Here is a 20397-nt window from a genome sequence, read left to right on the forward strand (position 1 = left end):
TTATAGGAAATGAGTTGGAGAATGAAGGAGAGAAACATTTGCAGCATAAGACGGTGTCTGGATCTTCTTTAAGGTGGCTTTTGAAATATAAACCATGATATTTAGTGCCTGTAGAGATTACTTAAGCTAGTTAGGTTTAAAGTGTACTTTTTGATACAGGGTTAGTGAAAACTTGAAAGGAGGAGGTGAATATAGTTTAGCAACATGAATGTAAGCAAGGGACTGGTGTGGAAGATTTGTATCCTTTGCTTCAGCTGCATTCAGAATAGAAACTAATGAAAGTCGTAACCATTGGTCAATAGGGACAGATTTTAGACTTTAAGCTAGAAGGGAATGAAGTGTGATTTGTTTTCATTCAGTTTACCTGTGCTGGGATGGCAATATAGATTGACGTGGTCAGGCTGAAGTAGGTAAGGAAACGCCTGGTGAGATTGTTGTGTGGAAGGGGGAATCAAAAAAGAATAAGAGGAGAGCTAAAAGAATGGGAGGATGCTATGGGAGATGAAGAGATACAAGCATGTCTGATCGCTGTTTGTGTTGAATGAGTAGGGGGCATGTGAGTTCCTGAGACCACCCGACAAAGTGAGAGAGAAATGTCCAGTGGAGGAGTTGCTTTCACAACATTGAAATTATTTTATGTTGTCTTGCAGGCTTTGGTTTGATGAATTTATAGGCCTTTGGGTGTCAGTTCAAAATCTTCCCCAGTGGGAAGGGGTAAGTATTTATTATTTATCCTCAATAGAAGAGATACATTTAAAAATTCCTACAGTGTGCTATCAAGTCAAATGTTGATAGAGTGGATTTTTTTTCCTTCTGCTTTTACTACTACAACAAGGCAGAGTTGGTAATTTCATGATTGTTGGCAAGAAGTTATTGCCTGAATAAATAAGATGACAGTTGTTTGGTGAGCTTTGTTTAATGGCCATCTCAGGCAGCTTTACTTTGTCTTGGGAATGCTGGCATTTTTGACTGCCTGTTAATGCTTACGATGATGCAAGGTGCTATTGTGATTCCTCTAATATACAGTTCTGTAAAATTGCATCTTAAAACTTAGTATATCCTTCGCAATCCCTAATTTTTAATTAGATCTTTCTTTCAACAATAGCTCGTGTGTTCAGCCACTCTATGGATGTTTCTTCTGTTATGATGGGATGCTCTTTGCTTTTTCCAGCATCTTTGGACAGTACACTTGTATTACTTTCCTTAGTCTAAGTAGGCATATACATAACACACTTATTCACAGCTTTTATTCGCAGCTCTGCCTTGAATTTGTGTTGAAGTCTTTTGGTCACCAGGTGGTGTTGAGCTTCCTTGCTTGTTCTTGTATCTGTTACCCATAGTTTTCTATAGCTTCACTGGAGGTAGCATTCCATTTCTGTGCTACACTGGTGACTGAATCCTTTCATATAAACCATACACTGCTTGTATGGCAAAGACACACTCGAAACAGGTGCCTGACTACTGCTTCAAGTCTTACACTCATGGTGAGGGTGCAAAAATGCTTTTTAAAAAAAAAAAAGGAAAAAGTCAAATAGGCTTCATATTCAGGCTGACAGACTCTAAAATTGGTATAATTGCCATACCAATATTAAGTGCTTTTAAAGAGTCTGTTTTAATCTTCAGTTATCAAACTTCAAAGAAATCTCTCACAGGTTAGTTTCTTCCTTAGCTTTGCAGGGACTGCAATGAGTTGTCATCTTTATTTTAGATCCAGTAAAGAACCTCTACTCCCCTTGGCCAAAACTACTATTGGGCTGTATCTTTCAAGCAAGATCATTTACCCTGTGTCTGTCTGGCTTTCTGTGTGCATCTCATGACCATATATAAACTTGGGAAATGAGAGAAAGTCTCATTGTTGAGATGACACAACCAGTAGCTTAGGTGCTGTTGGTGTCAGCTAACCTGTGCCTTGACTTTCCTGCAGTGAGACTTGGCAAATTACCAGCTTATTTTTCCATACTCAGTGTGAACATAAGCTCATTGACCATCTGGCTCTTTTGACTAATCTCTGCCTGCATACTACAGGAGGACTTGTGTGTGTTTGGAGAAAGATAATTTCCAGATAGCATTGAATGTGGCCTTTGTAGCCCATTCTGTTTCTGTCAATTTTTGTGTGAAAAGGCTGGTGCATAAGTTTTCCTAGTTGGAGTTGTGTTTCATCACAAATGGAGAAAGGCAGTCTTTGTTGAAACAACTGGCAATTTTCCAGATTTGGACAAAGTTTTGCTTTTATTTTATGCTGTCTGTATACACTTCTATGTCTTCCTGATAGCTATCCAAAAAAAGTACAATTCTGTCTACTCTCCCTGACAGTAAGATGACAGCCTGTACTTTTAGTAGCGTTATTTGGCTTGTTTCTGCCAACTGGTCTAAGAAAAGAATCATCAACACTCTTTTCATAAGCAAGCAGTTGTGTGTGATATTTTTCCCCTCTTCCACTGACTTCTGACAGTTTGCTCAGAAGGCACAAAATTTTATTTTTTCCCTAGAGCTTTTACTTCATGTTTCCTTTTCTGTCTTGTCCACCTTTTCAGGGCAAGCTTGCTCATTTCATCAGGCTTGGATGCAGATAATTAGACGTGTTCTGACTGTGCAATCCAATTTAAGCCTCTGTTTGCTGCAAGTTTTTTCTCAGCTTGCTTTGGCGGGAGTTGGATTTGCTGTTTGAAGGGAAGCTACAGAATCAGTTGCCTTTGTGCATGGGAAGGGGGTTTTTCAGTGGGTATTTCCTTGTGTCAAACAAAAAGGTAGATTATTTTTAAAAATGTAACATTTAGGAAAGGTAGATCTCAGTTACCTCTTTTTCTCTGCTTTGTAAGGGCTTAAAAAATGAGTTGGACTTCTAAATGTAGGAATCGCTTGCAGATGCGTTATGAAACATGGTTTTAGTGACTCCTGATAGACTGAAATCTCTCTTTACAAATGTTGTAATGCCATGTGTTGCTTTTACCTTGCATCTGTAAGGCAAGTTGAAGGGGTTTGTGCATCTTTTATAATAAATATATTCTAATGAATGTTTCCTTCTTTTACCTCTGTTTTCAGCATCTAGTAAATCTTTTTGCTCGCTTGGCCACTGACAATATAGGGTACATTGACTGGGATCCGTATGTACCAAAGGTAATGTTTTTCATTTTAGTAAATTATTTTGTTTACTTTGAGATAAGTCTTAGTATGCAAAGGATAATACATATTCCCTGGATGGGTCTTGTACTGCAGTGGCCCAGCTTTTCCAATGAGGTATGTTCATTTTAAGACCTAATGTGAACTTCAAGAATTTGAACTGTCCTTTTGTAACAGAAAGTATTGGAAGTTGATACTGTTAGTGCCTCACTTAAAACCAGACTGAAGCAACAAGGTACCTTACTATACAAGTTCTCTCCAAATGTATAATTAACACCATGTTTTTGTGGAAATAAGCCTTAATGATACTCTTTTGATAAATGGTATGTATATAACCTTTGAATCTTGCAGCTTATGGATTTTTAAAGATGTTCGTAGCAGTTATATTGTGAGGGGTATGGAAAACACAAAATGAAGAAAGGTGCTTGTGCTTTCTTTATTTTGTCTAACATGTAAGGGAAATGGATGGAAAACAGATGTTCTTCAACCCTTTCTTTTGGCCTGCATGTGCCTTTTCTTCAGCAATGTGAGAGAGAGAGAGTATGAATTGTTTGAAATGGTTTCAGGCTGTGAATGTATAATTTTAGTTCTCTAATGCTACTAATTTGAATATTAGACTTTTGAATTTTTCTAAAGTCAAAGAATTAAAATGTCTTTCTGTAAAAATGTCCTGTCCTAGTCTCAGTCCTGAGAGTTGAAATTGTCTGCTCCTAATATGTGTAGTTCTCTGCCCAGAAAGTATTTTTTCTAAGCAAGTAAATAGGACCAACCTCTGCAGGAGCAATTTGCTATAGTAACATTCTAAGCTGTTACTATTTTATGGCAGGTTTATAGTATAAAATTTTAAAAATTCTTATTTACAGATTTTTACCAGAATTTTGAGGAGTTTAAATCTTCCAGTGGGAAGTAATCAAGTTGTTGTTCCAAGATTCCTAACAAATGCTTATGATGTAGGACATGCAGTAATGTGGATCACGGCCATGATGGTTAGTAACTTTTTTCATAAATTATAACAAAAACTATTAACGCAAACCTCTAAGCAAGTATGCATGTAAAACGGATGTGTGTTATGTTTAGTTCACTGCAGAAGTGTGTTTTTAGGCTACCTTTTGCCCAAGGTTTGTTTTAGAACTTATTTCACTGTTGGTTTTGGAATGAGGAGGGAAGGTTTATCTCACAGCTGCTGTCTGTGCCATTCTGGAAATGAAGAGCCAGCTACAAATGTCACTGCAGACTCACACCCTTAAGACCCACCTACCAACTGAATCACCCCTTTTTAGAATGGATGGATCTTGCTTACCTAGTGCTGAGTTGGGGGTGGGTGTTACACATGTGATTTTGATGCTTTGAAATATGGTTGTGGTGAGTGAGTAGTCACTTGTGCCTTGTACTACTGTGTTATATTTTCATTTCATCTTGGTCTGTGTAATAAAATTCTGTTTTATTTTGCACAGGGTGGACCAAGTAAATTAGTGCAGAAGCATTTGTCTGGATTGTTCAATAGCATTGCTTCTTTTTACCATCCTTCAAATAATGGCCGCTGGCTGGTGAGTTTTTGCATGTCAAGACAGTAACTTTGCCTTTAATATCAGCAAAATTGTCAAATGAGATGTGTTGATAGAGGCATTATGTGCTCTAATAGCCAGCTTGTATGTTGGTTGCATAATAGTTTGAGGCTTTAATTTTCAAGTAGTCATCATACTGTGTTGCAGTTTACTTCTATTCTGATATCAGGACCACAGCTAATGGAAATATCTTTTAAACATCTAATCTCTAAGTGCAGTTTAGAAATCCAAAACTAGACATCTAATTCACATATCACTAAGAAAAGTGAACATGATACACAGCATCAGTGTTACTTGCGTAACGTAGGTAGAACTGAATACCCTTTCATATTCTTGGTCTGTGATTTCCAAGCTACTAAAATCTGGTTTTGATTAACCAAAACCAAAAGGATTTTTATTGCATATCTAGTCTGAAGCCTGCCGTTTGCTGGTGTAGTCTTCTGCTAGAGAATGTAAGAATATTCCCGTGATAGCTGGTAGAAAATATAGATTAAAATGACTGGACTTGTCTAAGCAGCGTCAAAGGAGCTGTCTTGTTCTAGAGTAGGATATTCACTTACATGTGAATGACCAGAGAACGCTCTCAGATGCCGTAATTACTGGTAAATAATCTTGATTCTTGACTGTGTACTTTGAACATATTTCTCATAACTTTTTTTTAATATAAGGCATAGTGTTCACGGAGTAATTTCTAATATTTTGGGAACTGAAGTTTAATGACTTTATGAACCTTGTATTTTAGAGCTCTTCTGAGTTTTCATGTGTTGTAGCTGGGTAGCTTCAAAATACTGATTTGTTATTAATTGTGTGTTGAACAGTTAGCAGTTCGGGTTCTGCTACTGCCAAATGACTGAATAGAATTTCTCATATATTCAACAGAACAAACTGATGAAACTACTTCAAAGGTTACCCAGTGGTGTTGTCAGAAGGCTGCACCGTGAGCGCTACAAGAAAACGACCTGGTTAACTCCTGTGCCTGATAGTCATAAACTTACTGATCAGGATGTTACAGACTTTGTAGAATGCATTATTCAACCTGTTCTTCTAGCTATGTTTAGTAAAACTGGAAGTCTGGAGGCTGCTCAAGCTCTGCAGAACCTTGCACTGATGCGTCCTGAGTTAGTAATTCCACCTGTACTTGAGAAGTAAGTTCCCCCCTCCCTTCCTAACAACAAATACTCAAAGCACTCAGATGACAAGCAATTTTCTTGCTGCAAATGAATGCTTGCAGTGAGAGGGATTGCTAAAGTAAGGCTAATACGTACTAGTGGGCAATCACCTGAGAGGGAGTGTGGGAGGACTATTTTTTCTGTTTTTGTTTATTTTTGAAACACCTGGCTAATGGTATAGTTCTGGGAGCTGTCAATAACTTGTGCAATATAGGGTAGCCCTCAGGTTGTTTGCGTTTTGGTTATCGTTTTGTCACTTTGATAAGGGGTGGATTGGTTTAAAAAGCGACCTTGTACTGTTTATTCATGAGCCATGTTGTACCTTCTCATCCGCTTTCTGTTTGGGCCAAATACAAATGGTGGTATTGCATGTTTGTGTAGTGAGTGTGCTCTGTACTTCTGTTCTGTGTCAGAGTATGCATGTTACAGATTGTTTAAAATTAATGTTGTTGCTTTTGACTTCATAAGCAAATCGCTGCAATATGTGTCCATATAAAAATACTTGGTTTATACTATTGCTAATTCCTTGGTGCCTGAAATTCCAAAAAAACTAACTCCTTCCTGCCCCCAGTGCTTTCCCCCAGTGCTGCCCCCAGAAAGCTTTCTTCCTAGTCACTGTCCATGTTCCCCTTCCTGAGCAGTCCTTTACAGCTTGTGTTGTAAAACCAGTGGAGAAATTAATTTGTCTTGAGAAAAACCCTTCCTGAGTTCCATACCTTACTGACTCAGCTGTTTATAAAATCTTGATAAATCCGCTCTTGCATGAAAATATTTCAAGCATAACATTTCTAACAAGGACAGCAGTGGACGTCAGCATTAGGTATGACGACTGTTTTTGTTTTGAGAGCAGACTGAACTTCTGCTCAATAGATAAAGCTATCACTGGTATGTTTGCCTTGGCTACAATTCCAAACTCATTTTGTTGAAGAGATGTAGGTCCTTTGTGCTTGGATGTAGGGCAGGGGTAGCACTGACTCTTGTTTGAACTGTAGAAACTCTAGGAAGTATTACACAGTTTGCTGAAAAATACCTAGTGTGAAAAACAGAGGTTTAGAAATGCCAGTAACTTAACAGGTTTTAAAATAAAAAATGGACTTCGTAACATTAAGCAATGTATCTCTTTGCTGTTCAAAGGCAGTTGAGACACGTTTTCATGCTTGCCACAAGAACTTTACACTTGTAGATACATAGCTTGCATTAGTTCATGCAGGTGCTGCTAATAATAATATGATAAAAGTTCTATAGTAAGAAATGCCTTTTTGTTGCTAATCCACCATAAGTTCATCCATAAAAGCTGAAACAAGAAGAAAGTCACAGCTTTGAATCTAGGAGTCCATGGAGTTACTAATTTCCATGCCACAACTGCCAACAAATTACTTGATCCTGAATTTGTGAAAGCAGCACTTTCTAATAAAGCAATGTTAAGTTCATTGAAGAAAAGATTACCAAAAACAGTTCTGAACCATTGATAAGCTTTTTTTTTTCTTGCAGAAATTTTGTACCCTTTCTGTAGAAAGTTCATTTTTCTTTGAAAGCTTCATAAACAGTATTGGTCCTAATACGATTGTTGTTGAACCTTGTAGAACATATCCTGCACTTGAGACATTGACAGAACCTCATCAGCTCACCGCTACTTTAAGCTGTGTAATTGGAGTAGCTCGTAGTCTGGTATCTGGGGGGAAGTGGTTTCCTGAAGGGCCAACACACATGCTACCTCTGCTGATGAGAGCATTGCCTGGGGTGGATCCAAATGACTTCAGCAAATGCATGGTGAGTGTACAGATCTTACCTCCTCTTAGAATATAGTTAGCTAATTGGTTCGCTCTGAAGGCTCTCATGAAAGCAAGTAAAACTCGTGTTTTTTTTTAAAGATAAATAGATGTTCCAGAACTGGTAGCAAATATTCCTTGCCTTTAAAAATAGAATTACTTGTTCTTTATCGGTAGGTTTTTGCTAAATTAGGTCCCAGAAACCCACACCTTCAGGAATGAATTTTCATTGAGTGTTCAAGCAATTTAAACATCAGTCTTTTTTAACTTCAAAATTCAGCACAAAATAAGTGTTGTTTTGCACTTATTTTTATTACAGAAAATAGTTTTTTGTATAGCTCCAACTTCATCCAGTTTTCTATCTGAAATCAGAAGTACTTATTGAAGTTTTGGGGTGGATTTTTTTGTAACGTAATGATTTGCTTTAGCTGCCATATTTTAATTGGGAAAGTTTTTTAATGTGTAGAATGCAGTAGCATTTATTAAAGAGCTGTTTGCAACTCTCAACAGATTACATTCCAGTTTATTGCAACATTTTCTACTTTGGTGCCTTTAGTAGATTGTTCATCTGTGTTGCAAGAAAGGGATGACCTCACAGAGGTAAGAGCACTGCGTAGTTATAAAAAAAACCATAACCTATAGATTTTATCTTATTTTCTAGCAATGTAATTTTTGTCTTCAGAACTGTAATGTGTTTGCTACAATCTTTTTGCATGTATTGCAGTTCTGTTTAACATACCTTCACAAAAATACTAAAGCTTGTGGATAATGTTTGCTTCTAGTCAGTGACGTGGAGCTGACATCAGCATATGAGTTGGACACACATTCTTAGCACTGCTTATTAGTGACAGATTGTTGTAGAGATGTGTTAAATTCAAACCGTTTAATATTTTTGTCAAAACTCAGCTGTGGAAGGCTCTGTGCAGTATAAAATGACTCAGAGCTTGCCCTGTTTTGAGTAGGATGTTGGACAGGATGGTCTCCAGAAGTCACTTGCCAACTAAATTTTTCTGAGACTAACAGAATAGCATCTTTGTTAGTGTTATGTTTTTGAGAATTCTTATCACTATAAAACTTTAGCCATTAAGTGAGGGGGGGAAGGCAGGTGAGTACAGGATTGTTATAAGATGTACATCATCTCTAATTCAAAACTAGTCCAGCTTAGAGTAGGTTAAAAGGTGACTAATTGGTTGTCTAGGAGACTGGGAGGAATTTGTTGTTGAAAATATAAGTGTAAAAAATAATGGGATGTCCCTTCTGTTTGTATTTGTTTTTCAGAAAGCTAACGCACTCTTGAACTTCTAAGGGCTGTTTTCCTAGTTTGGGAAACTATTTCAAAATACCTTCACCTCTTTAAAGTGTTCCTGCAGTCATGCTTCTCTTTTCCAAGTATAATGTTGTTGCTCTCACTTCAGATGCTTCTTAATCTCTTCTGATTAAGAAATAACATCATTAGACAAGTGTTTTTTTCTGCTTTTGATCCAGCAGTTCAAATGCAGATGGTGAAACTATATCTGATACACTATAAATGGGGCAGCACCAGTGTTCCATGGTAGTTGGAACTGCCATGTAGAATATCTTGTCCACTGCTAGGAGATGCTTGTAGTTCTCAGAACAGCAAATAGCTGCCTATTTTGATTGCTCACAAAAGCACTGGAATTAGGTTTATTTTCTTGATTTGGGGCTGCAGCACTTAAAAACTAGCAGAGGAGTTTGTATGATGAATGTGTAATGTAAATATGTCAGCAGAGCCAAGTCTGCCACCACAGCTGGCACTCACTGCCATCGTGCTGGAAAGGAAGATTAGTAGTAAGGCCAAAGGTTGTTATCTATGGAGACAGGCCCTGATTTCAGCCTGAGAGGTTATTTGGCTAAAGATCAAGGCCAGGAAGTTTGATAGGACAGTGTAAAGAAAAGATAGTAATTGTTTCATGTGATGTACTTGAGACTATGCAAATTCTGTTTGGTGGGAAATGTAGTGTGGTCTGTATCACCTAAAATTTGTAAGTGTTCTTGAAGTAATTAGTATAGGAAATACACGTGATATTATGCGTCTCTAAGAAGAGCTAACCTTCTGTACTTCTTTTGCATTGGAAAATTATAGGTAGAAAGAGAATTGTGCTCTGCAACTGCTGAATTTGAGGATTTTGTACTACAGTTTATGGATAGGTAAGTAAGCTAAGGATAGGTGAAAGCTTGGCATGAAAACTTTAATACAACTTCCTAGTTCCAATTGCTAAAATTGTACTTAATGTATTTTTGTAGATGTTTTGGACTTATAGAGAGCAGCACACTAGAACAAACCAGAGAGGAGACTGAAACTGAGAAAATGACTCATCTAGAAAGTCTAGTTGAATTAGGTCTCTCTTCTACTTTCAGTACAATCCTTACTCAGTGTTCAAAAGATATATTTAAGGTATGTAAAACATGGGGCTTTTCATCCAACTTTAAGGCTTAAGTTTGTCGTGAATTGCTGGTACGTTCTAGTTCTTCCTTCCTGCGTTGTCCTGTTGTGAACTTCCATGTTTTAGCAAGGAAGGAACTGGGAGGAAAGTTTAGGGCTTCATGTAAATTTACAGTTTCATATGCGTCAATACAGAGCTCTTAAGTACTTGATGGAGAGGAATCCATGTTTTTAAATGGATGGATTCTTTCCTTGTAGGTGGGGGTAACGCTTTATTCCATTTAGTTCTAAACTACATTTAGCATGTATTTGGATACGTTGCTTTGTACATTTTGACCTTTGCATTGGACACTTAAGTATGATTTTGGTTGGCATCTTCTCATTAACACATCTTAAGTTAATTTTTTGTTGTCATTAAATGCTTGTGTTTTTTTCCCCAATTGCCTGTAATTATTATGATAATGAACAAACTTCACTGTGTATAATTCAACTTGCCTTACAAGGTATTGGTAATAAGCAAGATGGTAATGAGCCTCTTTAAAATATGCTGGCCACTTAAATAGCTAATTCCCTATTTATTTGTTAACTAGGGAATGTTTCAGTTTTACTTCACTTTTGCATGTGAAATAGTAGAGTTTTCCTTTAATCAGTTTGTGGCTTGTTCAGGGAAAACCGTTTTTCTCTGTAGTTTCTCAGAAGCATTCCCAAGCTTTCATCAGTCAATGCAATGTATCTGACCTTTTTTCCCCAAAGTGAACATTTTAGAAGTAGTTTGCCTCTCCAGCTGAAGACTGGATGTACTGCTATGTTATCTGTTAAAGCACTCAGTGTGTGTGCGCACTTCTAAACTTATGGAGGGCCTGGGGGAAAGAATAGAAACATGCCCCCTTTTTTTTAAAAAAAAAAAAAAAAAAAAAAAAAACCTCCATCTTTTTTATTCATTTTAGGTTGCCTTGGAGAAGGTTTTCAACTTTGCCATTTCAAATATATTTGAGACAAGAGTTGCTGGTCGTATGGTTGCTGATATGTGTCGAGCTGCAGTAAAAGTGAGAGAATACTCCGTTTTCACTTGATTTTAATTTTAAAAAAAAAAGTAAGACAAATCAAAGCCAAAAAGCTCATGCTACTACTCTCTTAAATAAAATCTTTGTCTTAGAAATACAGGTGGTTCCTAATATCATAAAATTGGGTGGTTGCATATAGGAAATATTTCAAGAGGTTAATTGACAAAGTAGTTTTCTTAATTGAATTTATGTTAAATTTAATATTGAAGATCATTTATTAGAAGATTTTTTTCAGTTTGTACCCTGAATTTCATTCTTGCATTTTTTTTTAAACTGGCTATTTATGATGCTGTTTCCAGTGTCGTCCTGAGGAATCCTTGAAGCTGTTTGTACCGCACTGCTGCAGTGTCATAACTCACCTTACAGTCAGTAAGTTTATAAGATTTTTCATATTTGCTGTGTTTTGACTTGACTTTCATTAAGCATGAAAGTAATACTGAAATTTTCCATGTTTTCTGATAAATTCATCTTAAGATGAATTTATGAAAAATATTAATGGAAAATTATTTCTGTTCATTATTTCTTAGGAAAAATTTTAAATGCAACAGCTATTTGTGTAGTTTCAAGGCAGAAATTTCTCAAGGTACAAGAACACAGTTCTTTAAAAAACGTGCCAGTTCCGAGTGTTTCCAGACATTTCTGAATTACTCAAAGTATTCAAGTTTTTAATTTAACTATAATAAATTTCACTTGGTTGTGGGTGAAATGAGTTGGAATTTTGCAATAGAAGGGTTGGGAGTAAACTTCTTGGATGCAAGCATCTGGTTTATAATGTAATTTGTTTGGAAAACTTGACTGCAGTATAGTTACAGCAGTGCTTATCACTTGTTCCTCTAGATGATGATGTATTACGTGACGAAGAATTAGATAAGGAGCTACTTTGGAATCTTCAGCTTTTGTCGGAGGTATTGCAAAGAATATTCTCCTCATACATGTATGTCATTAAATCTTATTTAATGACCATGAAAGAAGAAATTAATAAATTCTGCTGTTAAGCTAATTGTTGCATGAATTATGTTGCATAACTTTTTTTTCTTCTCTAACTTTAAATGGGACATAAGTGGATGTTGTTTGAAGAAAATAAACATGGTTTGTATGTGGAATAAAATTAAAGCATTTAATACAAAGCGTTGTTGAGGTGGAGAGGAAGAAGAGGGATCAATACAGGAAAAAGTATCTTCTGGTAAAGATAAATTTCTTGAAATGTATGTCAGTGTATGCAAGTAACGCTAGAAAATCTTGAATGAGATCAAGAGGGAATGTATATCAGTTCTTATGTGTTACACTATTCAATAGTGGTAGAAGTGGTAGTTCATGTGTAAACTCTCTTTGATATGAATTTGGTGTGATTTACAGAATGAAAGCTGGTACAGGATCAGTTGCACGGTGTAATCCTCTCTTTAGTCCTCTAGAATAAAATCCATTCTGTTTACCTTAAATGTTTGTATTTCCTATTAGATCACTCGAGTGGATGGAAAGAAGTTGCTACCATACAGGGAGCAGCTTGGGAAGATTCTGCAGCGAACCCTACATTTAACCTGTAAGCAGGGTTACATTCTGTCTTGTAACCTACTGCATCATCTTCTTCGTTCTGCTACACTTATCTACCCCACAGAGTACTGCAGTGTGCCAGGTGGCTTTGACAAGCCTCTTTCTGAATACTTTCCTATCAAGGCAAGGATTTTCATTTACTTAGGATTAGAGGATTTGACTTTCTTTTTAAAAAACAATCATACACAATATTATTTGTTTTCATTCTGAGATTTCTGAACATAGGTAGCAGCAACGGAAAGTGTAATTGAAAGATGCTTTAAGCTTTTAAATGTATACCAAATATCCATTTACTTAATTATATTGGTAGCAAAAAATGAATACTGACTGTTTTGAGTAGTTACATAGCATGATGTGTTAGTTTTATGATGTGCATTTTACAATGATTGCATGATTATGATAAGGTAATACAAAGCAAGAGTGTTCATGTTTCATAATCTGTAATATATGATGCATTTGGTTGAGACCCTAGTCAATGAAGTGCAGTGGTGTAAACTGTTAAGTTTAAGCGAACAGCAAAATTCTCCTGCTTAACTCCAAACTTAAGTATCCAGTCACAGGAAGCATTATTGCACTGGGACAAACTTAATCTTTCATCTGCTTCTGTGGATGAGAGTTATAGCCTTTCCTTAGTTCTTTTTGTATAAATGTGATCATCAGATACAACAAATAATGCTGGGTACATGCAAAAATGAGTACATCTTTGCAAAATAGTTGCAAAAAAGGAGATAATGGTACTTTCCAGGAATTTACAAGAATTTTTCTGGATTTGTATCCAGCCAAAGGAATAACGAAGTTGTATTTCAATTAGACCAGTACAGTCCTTTGCCTTTTAGTCCTTTCAGGTATGTGTTATGTTCCAGATATATGCAGACAATGCACTAGGTTTGGAATTTCTATTCAGTTTTATTGTATTTTTTTTCCAGAATTGTCCTGATAACTGCTTTACAGCAGTAGCTAGTTCTTGTTTTTCATTAATACTAAGCACTTTTTTTAAAGAAAATTTGCTTAAAAATTTGGTTAATAGGAAATGTCTTTATTTAATATAGGACTGGGGTAAACCAGGTGACCTGTGGAATTTGGACATCCAGTGGCATGTACCTTCAGCTGAGGAAATAAACTTTGCTTTTTATTTGCTGGATACTTTTCTACAGCCTGAGCTCACCAGACTAGAACACTATGCAATTGGAAAACTAGAAATGTCCAGGTTAGTGGTGATATGTCATGTGGAGAAGGTGCATTTATCCACTCATGTCTGTTTTGCATAGTTATTGCCAATTGTACTGGTGGTACAAAGGTTAAGGAGCATAACAGCTTAATGTTACACTGTCTTCTGGGATTATTTCAAGTATCTTTCCAAGATTTTTATCTTTCAAAGAGCATTTAGGTTGGAAGTGCATTTCATAAAATGGATACCGGATTATTTTGAACAGAAATACTCCTATAAAAAATTCTGAGGATACTTTATATTGGTATAAAGACTCTTCTGTTCAGGAACTTCTTTTAATGCATACCACAGGTTATGGCTCTGTTTAATTTTAGTCATCAAGAAAAGAATCTTCCTCTAGACTCTATCTTGTTACTTTGGTACAACCATTTGACTTTCCTAAGGTATGAAATGGGCCACAGAACTGATTTGGCTTGGAAGTCTACTCACTTCCTTACTACAAGTTAAAGGATTTGCAGGGACAATGTGTCTCTGCAAAAAAGTGGTAGTGTAGTAACCGAGGAGATAACACAGAGTCAGTGGCATGAACAAAGGGGAATGGAAGCAAGAATACCTTTAATCAATCTTGTTAAACTTCATTAACATGAAACCATGGCTTCATAGGACAATTTTGTAAGCACAAGATAATCACTAGTGTAGTATGTGCTGAAGCTTTTACAATTATCAAATAGTTAAAGCTGTTTATAAGCAGTAAATCTCAAGAATTCTTTTCTTGTTTCAAGGGTAAGAGTTTAATACTATACATCATTGGATGTTTGTGACATGAGACATCCTATGTCATGTTGTGAAGTGCTGCCCTGCATGAAGCAGGGTGTATCGGACTCGTAAATATTTTTGTCCTACCAAGGCCCCACACTGCTTTATATCTGAAAAAGGCTATGCTCAATAAATCAATGTCACCAAACTGCAATCACAATATATGCTTCAACTAAAAGAAGAAAGGCTCTGTTTCCTATTTAGGTCTTTAGTTTATTTGTGTGTTTTTCTTTTGCTTTCTTCCTTTTCTCTGTGACACCTTGTATATAAAACCGTTCATTTGTAGTATTTGGGGTAAATCTGACTGTTTTGGAATTGGTGTATCTCTTTATGCTGAAGTTTCCTTTACTGTTGCAGAATTTAAAATCTCCAAAACAAGATTTTCAGAAAACGAAGTTGAGTGTTAGAGTTCAGTGATCAAATTAGATTGCAAAAAAGCACAGTTTGCTTTCTGTAGTTCACCCTCTTGTGTTTGAAACTGATACAGCTAAAGAAAAAAATCAGCTTTTATTTTTTTTTAAATATGGTTTATCGTTTGTATATTTTCAAGCATTTAAGGTAACAGTTAAAGTAATCATATTTTCTTCTTTGTTTAAGAGATGATGTGCAGCAGTGTCTTGCCATAGTGCATAACTGCTTGATTGGTTCTGGGAATGTTCTGCCTCCTCTAAAAGGAGAAAGGGTAGCTCATCTGTAAGTAAAATTTATTTATATATCACAAATATCTTTATCAATTAAATTACTTCATGCTTTTTTCCTCTGTTTTCTATTGCTATTATCACCCAACAGTTTCTTGTAACTATTTTTTAAGGAACACCTACCTATACTAGTATAAAGATGCAGAAATTTGAAATGTTACGTACAGAAACTGGAGTACTTAAAATGTGAAATAAGTTTTAGGTTTTTTTTGTGCAAGACTATGCAAATGTTTCTAAAAAGTATGTGACAGCATTGTGTTGCTGATACTATTTTATATGAAGTAAATGGAAGTTAGGGATTTGCTTGTGCGTTTCTCTCCTCCAAAGGAAGCCGTCAAATTGTAATATGCTGTCATCTTAATCAGGTTTTTATCACTCTGAACAAATACATAAGCATTCTGAACTAAACTTCTTTCCAGCTGTGTTCTTAGCTTAAAATAGGAAATAAATCCTGTTTGAGTGTTCATCCCATGTGAATAGTGTCACAAAAGCACTTGGTTTTTGGCTACTGGTGCTAGTATACAGTAGAGCTCTAGCAAAAATGCTCAAGTGAATTTGCATTTTGGAAGTAACAAGAACTTTCTGTTGCATTGCAGTAGTTTGGCTTTAAAACAGACTGTTATTTAATAGATCGCTGCTTAAGCGTTAACTTGTTTGAGAAAGTGCGTTGAAATATTTTTAGAGGCAACTGTGAGTTTAAGTATTCCTGTATTTATATATCATCATTTGAAATACAGAGGGTTTGGCTTCTGGTAGAAGTCTATATTTGGTGATTGGTAATTCGTTTCTGAATTTACTTCTTCTCCTCCCTTCCCCGCCAACTTCTGGCTGCTAGAAGTACCAAGGAGCATTGATCCAGTCTCAAATGCATTAGTTCAGGTGCTGTGAGCTCCTTGTGCAGGGGGAGAGGTTTCTTCTGTGTGTACTTTTAGAGTGCTGGTTAAGCTGGAGAGCTTAACCATTACCACTGGTATATAAGAATTGTAGGGAAGTCATCTTTTAGTTAAAGAGGCAACGTGGGGTGTTCAGGCTGATTTAGGAATATCGTCTAGAATAAGGACTCAAACACCTTTCAGTAGGTGTTGGCTGTTCCTATACCAGCAGTATGTGGCTGGTCAATATTGGGGAAAATGTGGGACCAGTGTTAGCATTGCTTCTTGATTCAGTCTGAATCCTGCTGTAACCTTAGACTATCACTGGTTTTGTTTTTGGTGCGGATTGCTTAGGATCATCTCTTGTATTTTGGGACAGGGTCTGTAAATCCTTAATGTACAGGTTAGGACATTAGCTTATAATAAACTTCTGAATGATTTGAATGCTTAGGGAAGATTTGCTTCATGCAGTTAGTTATCTGTTTTGCCTTATTAAATATATACAATCTATGTGAGAGCATGCTGAAATCAATTTGTGACTAAAGAAATCAAAATCCTATTTTTCTTGCATGATCTGCATTTTAACATGCAGTAGTTCATTCTAGTAAATGTCCATAGAGCTTCGGAATCCACCATTATTTGTTCTTTGGACAGACTTTCTGCTTCTGCCCACTCTGGGTAGGTCTTGCATCCAAACTTCGTATGTTTATGTAAAAGCTTTTTAACACTGTAATTAAGGCAATTTATCTTCGTAGTCACTTTATACAGGACACTGGAATTAGCCAACTCAAATCAAATGAGTTTTGTTTAATAAGTTTCAGTTCTCATTATTTGTATGATTTGAATTATCACAAATGGAACATTTCTTTTAATGGAGGAAATCTGGGCAAAGAAAAGTGGACTTGTGCACAGTTGATTATGTTCTTACTAAAAAGCAATATTAAACAGATTCCTGTGAACGTTGTTTTCTATCCCATGTGTCCATATGATAATACCTATTTGAATGTACGAGGTGTCTTTTGCTGAACTTGCTATTAGAATAGAAAAGGTTTGATTTTAATTGTAATTGTATTGTGAGTTCCTGTGATGTTTTTTGGTTAAGATAGCAGTTGTTTATAATGGGAACTGGCTTGGGAATGTAGTGGAAATGCACATAAAGCAGAGATTTGAAACTGAAGGGCATTTATTGACAGGGGCTAAGTCAGTTACCAGGAGTGGCCTTACTTTGCGAGCTTTGCAGGCACAGTTACCACTTAACACCAGTGGTGCTGATACTCGCTGTCGTGTGGCAGTATAGGAATATTTTGAATGTAGGTATTGGTAAATGGCTTGATGTATTGAATTAGATGATCTTTAAAGTCCTTTCCAACCCAAGCCGTATCAAATTATTTTTAAGTAATTCATGTTTGAAACAATCTTGTGTGGGAGATTTCGTGTGAGAATACCTCTGTGCCTCTGAACTCCAGTGACCTGTAGCTGGTGACAAGCGATGCAATGCAGCATTGTTGTTCGTGCTGACTTTAAAGTAGAGCTGAACAGGTGTAACTGGTAGATTTTCTTTCATCTTGATATCTGATGGTTAAGGATACCTGAAAATTTTTGCCAGGCAAGACAGATGATGTATATCCATTCGTTCTAACCCTCCAGCTGACTTACTGAAGGAAGAAAAGTCATACCGATGGGAGAGTTTGAACCTCAGCAGAAGAAATACAGGGATGGAATGCACATTTTGACTTCGTGTGTAGCAGGATGATGATCTAGATGGGATGGTTCAGTTAGTATCTCTCCGCAGGCTGTTCCAACTACTAAAATGCTGTTCCCCTTGAATGTATTTTCTGTTTTCCTGTTTGACAAGTAACCGATGCCAAAGTACTTTCAGACCCTGTTTTGGGGTGTCTGTCCTCAGCCTTGGGTAGGGGACAGGCAGAGGATGGCAGTGGCAGGAATAAGGGAGAAAGGGGCTGCTCTCTCCTGCCCCACAAGCTGCAGTGGCAGTGATGTCTTATGGGACCTGGTTACCAGCTCAGCCTTTTTTGGTTAGGCTTGGTTCTCCTCCCTACCCTTCCTGATCAGGTGTGCATTCTGCTTCCTTAGCAAATACAGAGATTTGATTTTAATAGTTTTTTTTCCTAACGTACACTGATACCTTTGCCTTTTGTAGGTAGGTATGTTTTGTCAAAATGCATCTGGCTGCTGTATTTCAGTTGTCTCAGCCTTGTATTGCTGATGTTTATAAGCAGGATCATGAACTTTAACTGATCTAATGAGATCATTATTATGATTGTCAGTTAAATTAGTGACTGATACGAAGCAAGATGACTTAACTGGTTGAGGAATTACTTTTTTAGCTTAACTAATACAGAAATCTGATGATGAAAATTATATATTGTCCATATGTCACAGCTGTCAGAAGCTAGCTAAATGCTCACTTCATTATTGCTGCTTGTAATTAACCTGTGGTGTTGCATAAAATTCTCATACTTCAGATGTGAATTTTTTGTGTTGTTTCAGTGGTATGGCATTTTTGTTTGTTTGTTGTTTGGATGACTTAACTCACAGTATTACATAAACGTGGTAGTCCCTGAGAGGGCTGAGAATAGAAGCTTGATTGCTGTTTTGGTAGAAGGACTGAATCCAGCTTCAAGTCCTTCTGCTTAAGAAAAAGCAAATTGCAGCTGTGAATACACAAAACTGCTTTCCACTAACATTATAAGTATTTGCTACTGGTGATTTTTAGTTGTTTAATTCTTTTGAGGTTGCTTCTACAACAAGAAACAGCTGTTGCAAATATAAGGCCTCTCCAGTAACATGTGGAAAGAATTCCATTCTCCTGTGGTTGTACTGTTAAGATGTGATTCTTTTTGTTTGATTGTAGATGGTGTATCACAACTCATCAACATTCTTTTATGAAAATAATGTCTGTCTGTTGCACTGTCCGCTTCTAGAAACTTTTCATCTTGAAAAGTTTTCTGTGGAAAGTCATTTGTTCTATTTCTGTGGAGGCTTACAGGTTCTGTGTTCCCTAATGTCAAACAACTGAGAATATCCAATAATTTCAAAATGTTAACGTTCTTTAATATTTCTCCTTGTCAAGAAGAGCCTTTGTTTCGTATCTCAGCGGTTTGTGTGTGTTTGTTGAAAATAGATTTGTTTCTTGAATGGTTAACATTACATAACAGAGCTTTTTGTTTTTTTTCTTCACATTAGAAAAGCTTTGTTTTCTTCATTTACATTGCTCAATGAAATGTTGGTTAGAGTAAAGATTGCAAAACTTCTGTGTATCTACAAGTGTGTACATTGGCTTGAGCCTTCTGGAATCTCCTGTTGGTCTAGCTTAATGTTTTCACGCCGATTCATTAGTTTTTCGTTTTTAATCTTTCAATGACTGTTAGTCTCTGAACTGAAAAATAGTGTTTTTGTTACTGAAAGCACATTGTTAGAATGACCAACACTTGATTTGGATACACTCTGTGTACCCAAAAGTATACACTCTGCATGTGTACGTACAGTCAGTATGCACATGACTACAGCTGCTGTGAAGTGCTTAAAGAGTGATAGCAATGTTTAGTGAACCTGATCATAAACAGGTTAGATTTCACAATGCTCCAGCTTTTTCTGAGACCAAGTATTTCCTGTGTGTATTTTGTGTGTAGTTTTCTCCCCTTTTTGCCCAAGTTTGGGAGTAGAGTTCCTGTGTTTTTTTACATAAATTACCTAAATTGTTTACATCCTTCTGAAAATCCCATTGTAGTTTAACTTAAACAATACCTCACCCTATTTTAAATGTGTTACTGTGAATACCACTGTTTTAAGTGTTACTTTGAGCATTTTGTATGTGAGCAGGTATTCAGGAAGATTATAAGTAATTTAGTAGAAAACAAATTTGTGTACAGTCCTTGCACAAATAAAGTACATAACCCAAACTTGTCAGGACTGGAAAGGGCAGTTAATTTTCAGTAGGAAATGGAACTGTAATGACTGTCTCTTAGTGCTGACTTCTTATTTCTTAGCCTGTAGGGAACAAGGAATATATCTCCCTTTAAACTCCATCTGTTTTGGAGGATGAATGAAGTCCCTTCAGAAGTTCTGCATATGAGAGATTAATAGAAAACAGTCATGAATCAGTAATGTGTATATATATGATTTATTCCACGTAATGCTCCTCATCTTAAGCAGATACAACACCGATTTCAGATGTGTA

General features: G+C 36.4%; 1 protein-coding gene across 3 annotated transcripts in view; it reads left to right on the forward strand.

The window, feature by feature from the left end:
• PSME4 (proteasome activator subunit 4) overlaps positions 1–20397 on the forward strand; it is a 61937-nt gene that overhangs the window by 14415 nt on the left and 27125 nt on the right. For all 3 annotated transcript variants that reach the window (XM_035565431.1, XM_050709426.1, XM_050709425.1), the window contains exons 6-20: positions 651–714; positions 3043–3117; positions 3984–4106; positions 4575–4667; positions 5565–5830; positions 7438–7624; positions 8134–8223; positions 9728–9792; positions 9889–10039; positions 10975–11073; positions 11391–11460; positions 11929–11996; positions 12550–12765; positions 13692–13849; positions 15224–15319. In XM_035565431.1, coding sequence (XP_035421324.1) covers positions 651–714; positions 3043–3117; positions 3984–4106; positions 4575–4667; positions 5565–5830; positions 7438–7624; positions 8134–8223; positions 9728–9792; positions 9889–10039; positions 10975–11073; positions 11391–11460; positions 11929–11996; positions 12550–12765; positions 13692–13849; positions 15224–15319 — 1821 coding nt within the window. The remainder of the gene's footprint in view (positions 1–650; positions 715–3042; positions 3118–3983; positions 4107–4574; positions 4668–5564; positions 5831–7437; positions 7625–8133; positions 8224–9727; positions 9793–9888; positions 10040–10974; positions 11074–11390; positions 11461–11928; positions 11997–12549; positions 12766–13691; positions 13850–15223; positions 15320–20397) is intronic.

The sequence above is a fragment of the Cygnus atratus genome, chromosome 3 (assembly GCF_013377495.2).
Source record: "Cygnus atratus isolate AKBS03 ecotype Queensland, Australia chromosome 3, CAtr_DNAZoo_HiC_assembly, whole genome shotgun sequence".
Taxonomy (NCBI): Eukaryota; Metazoa; Chordata; class Aves; order Anseriformes; family Anatidae; genus Cygnus; species Cygnus atratus.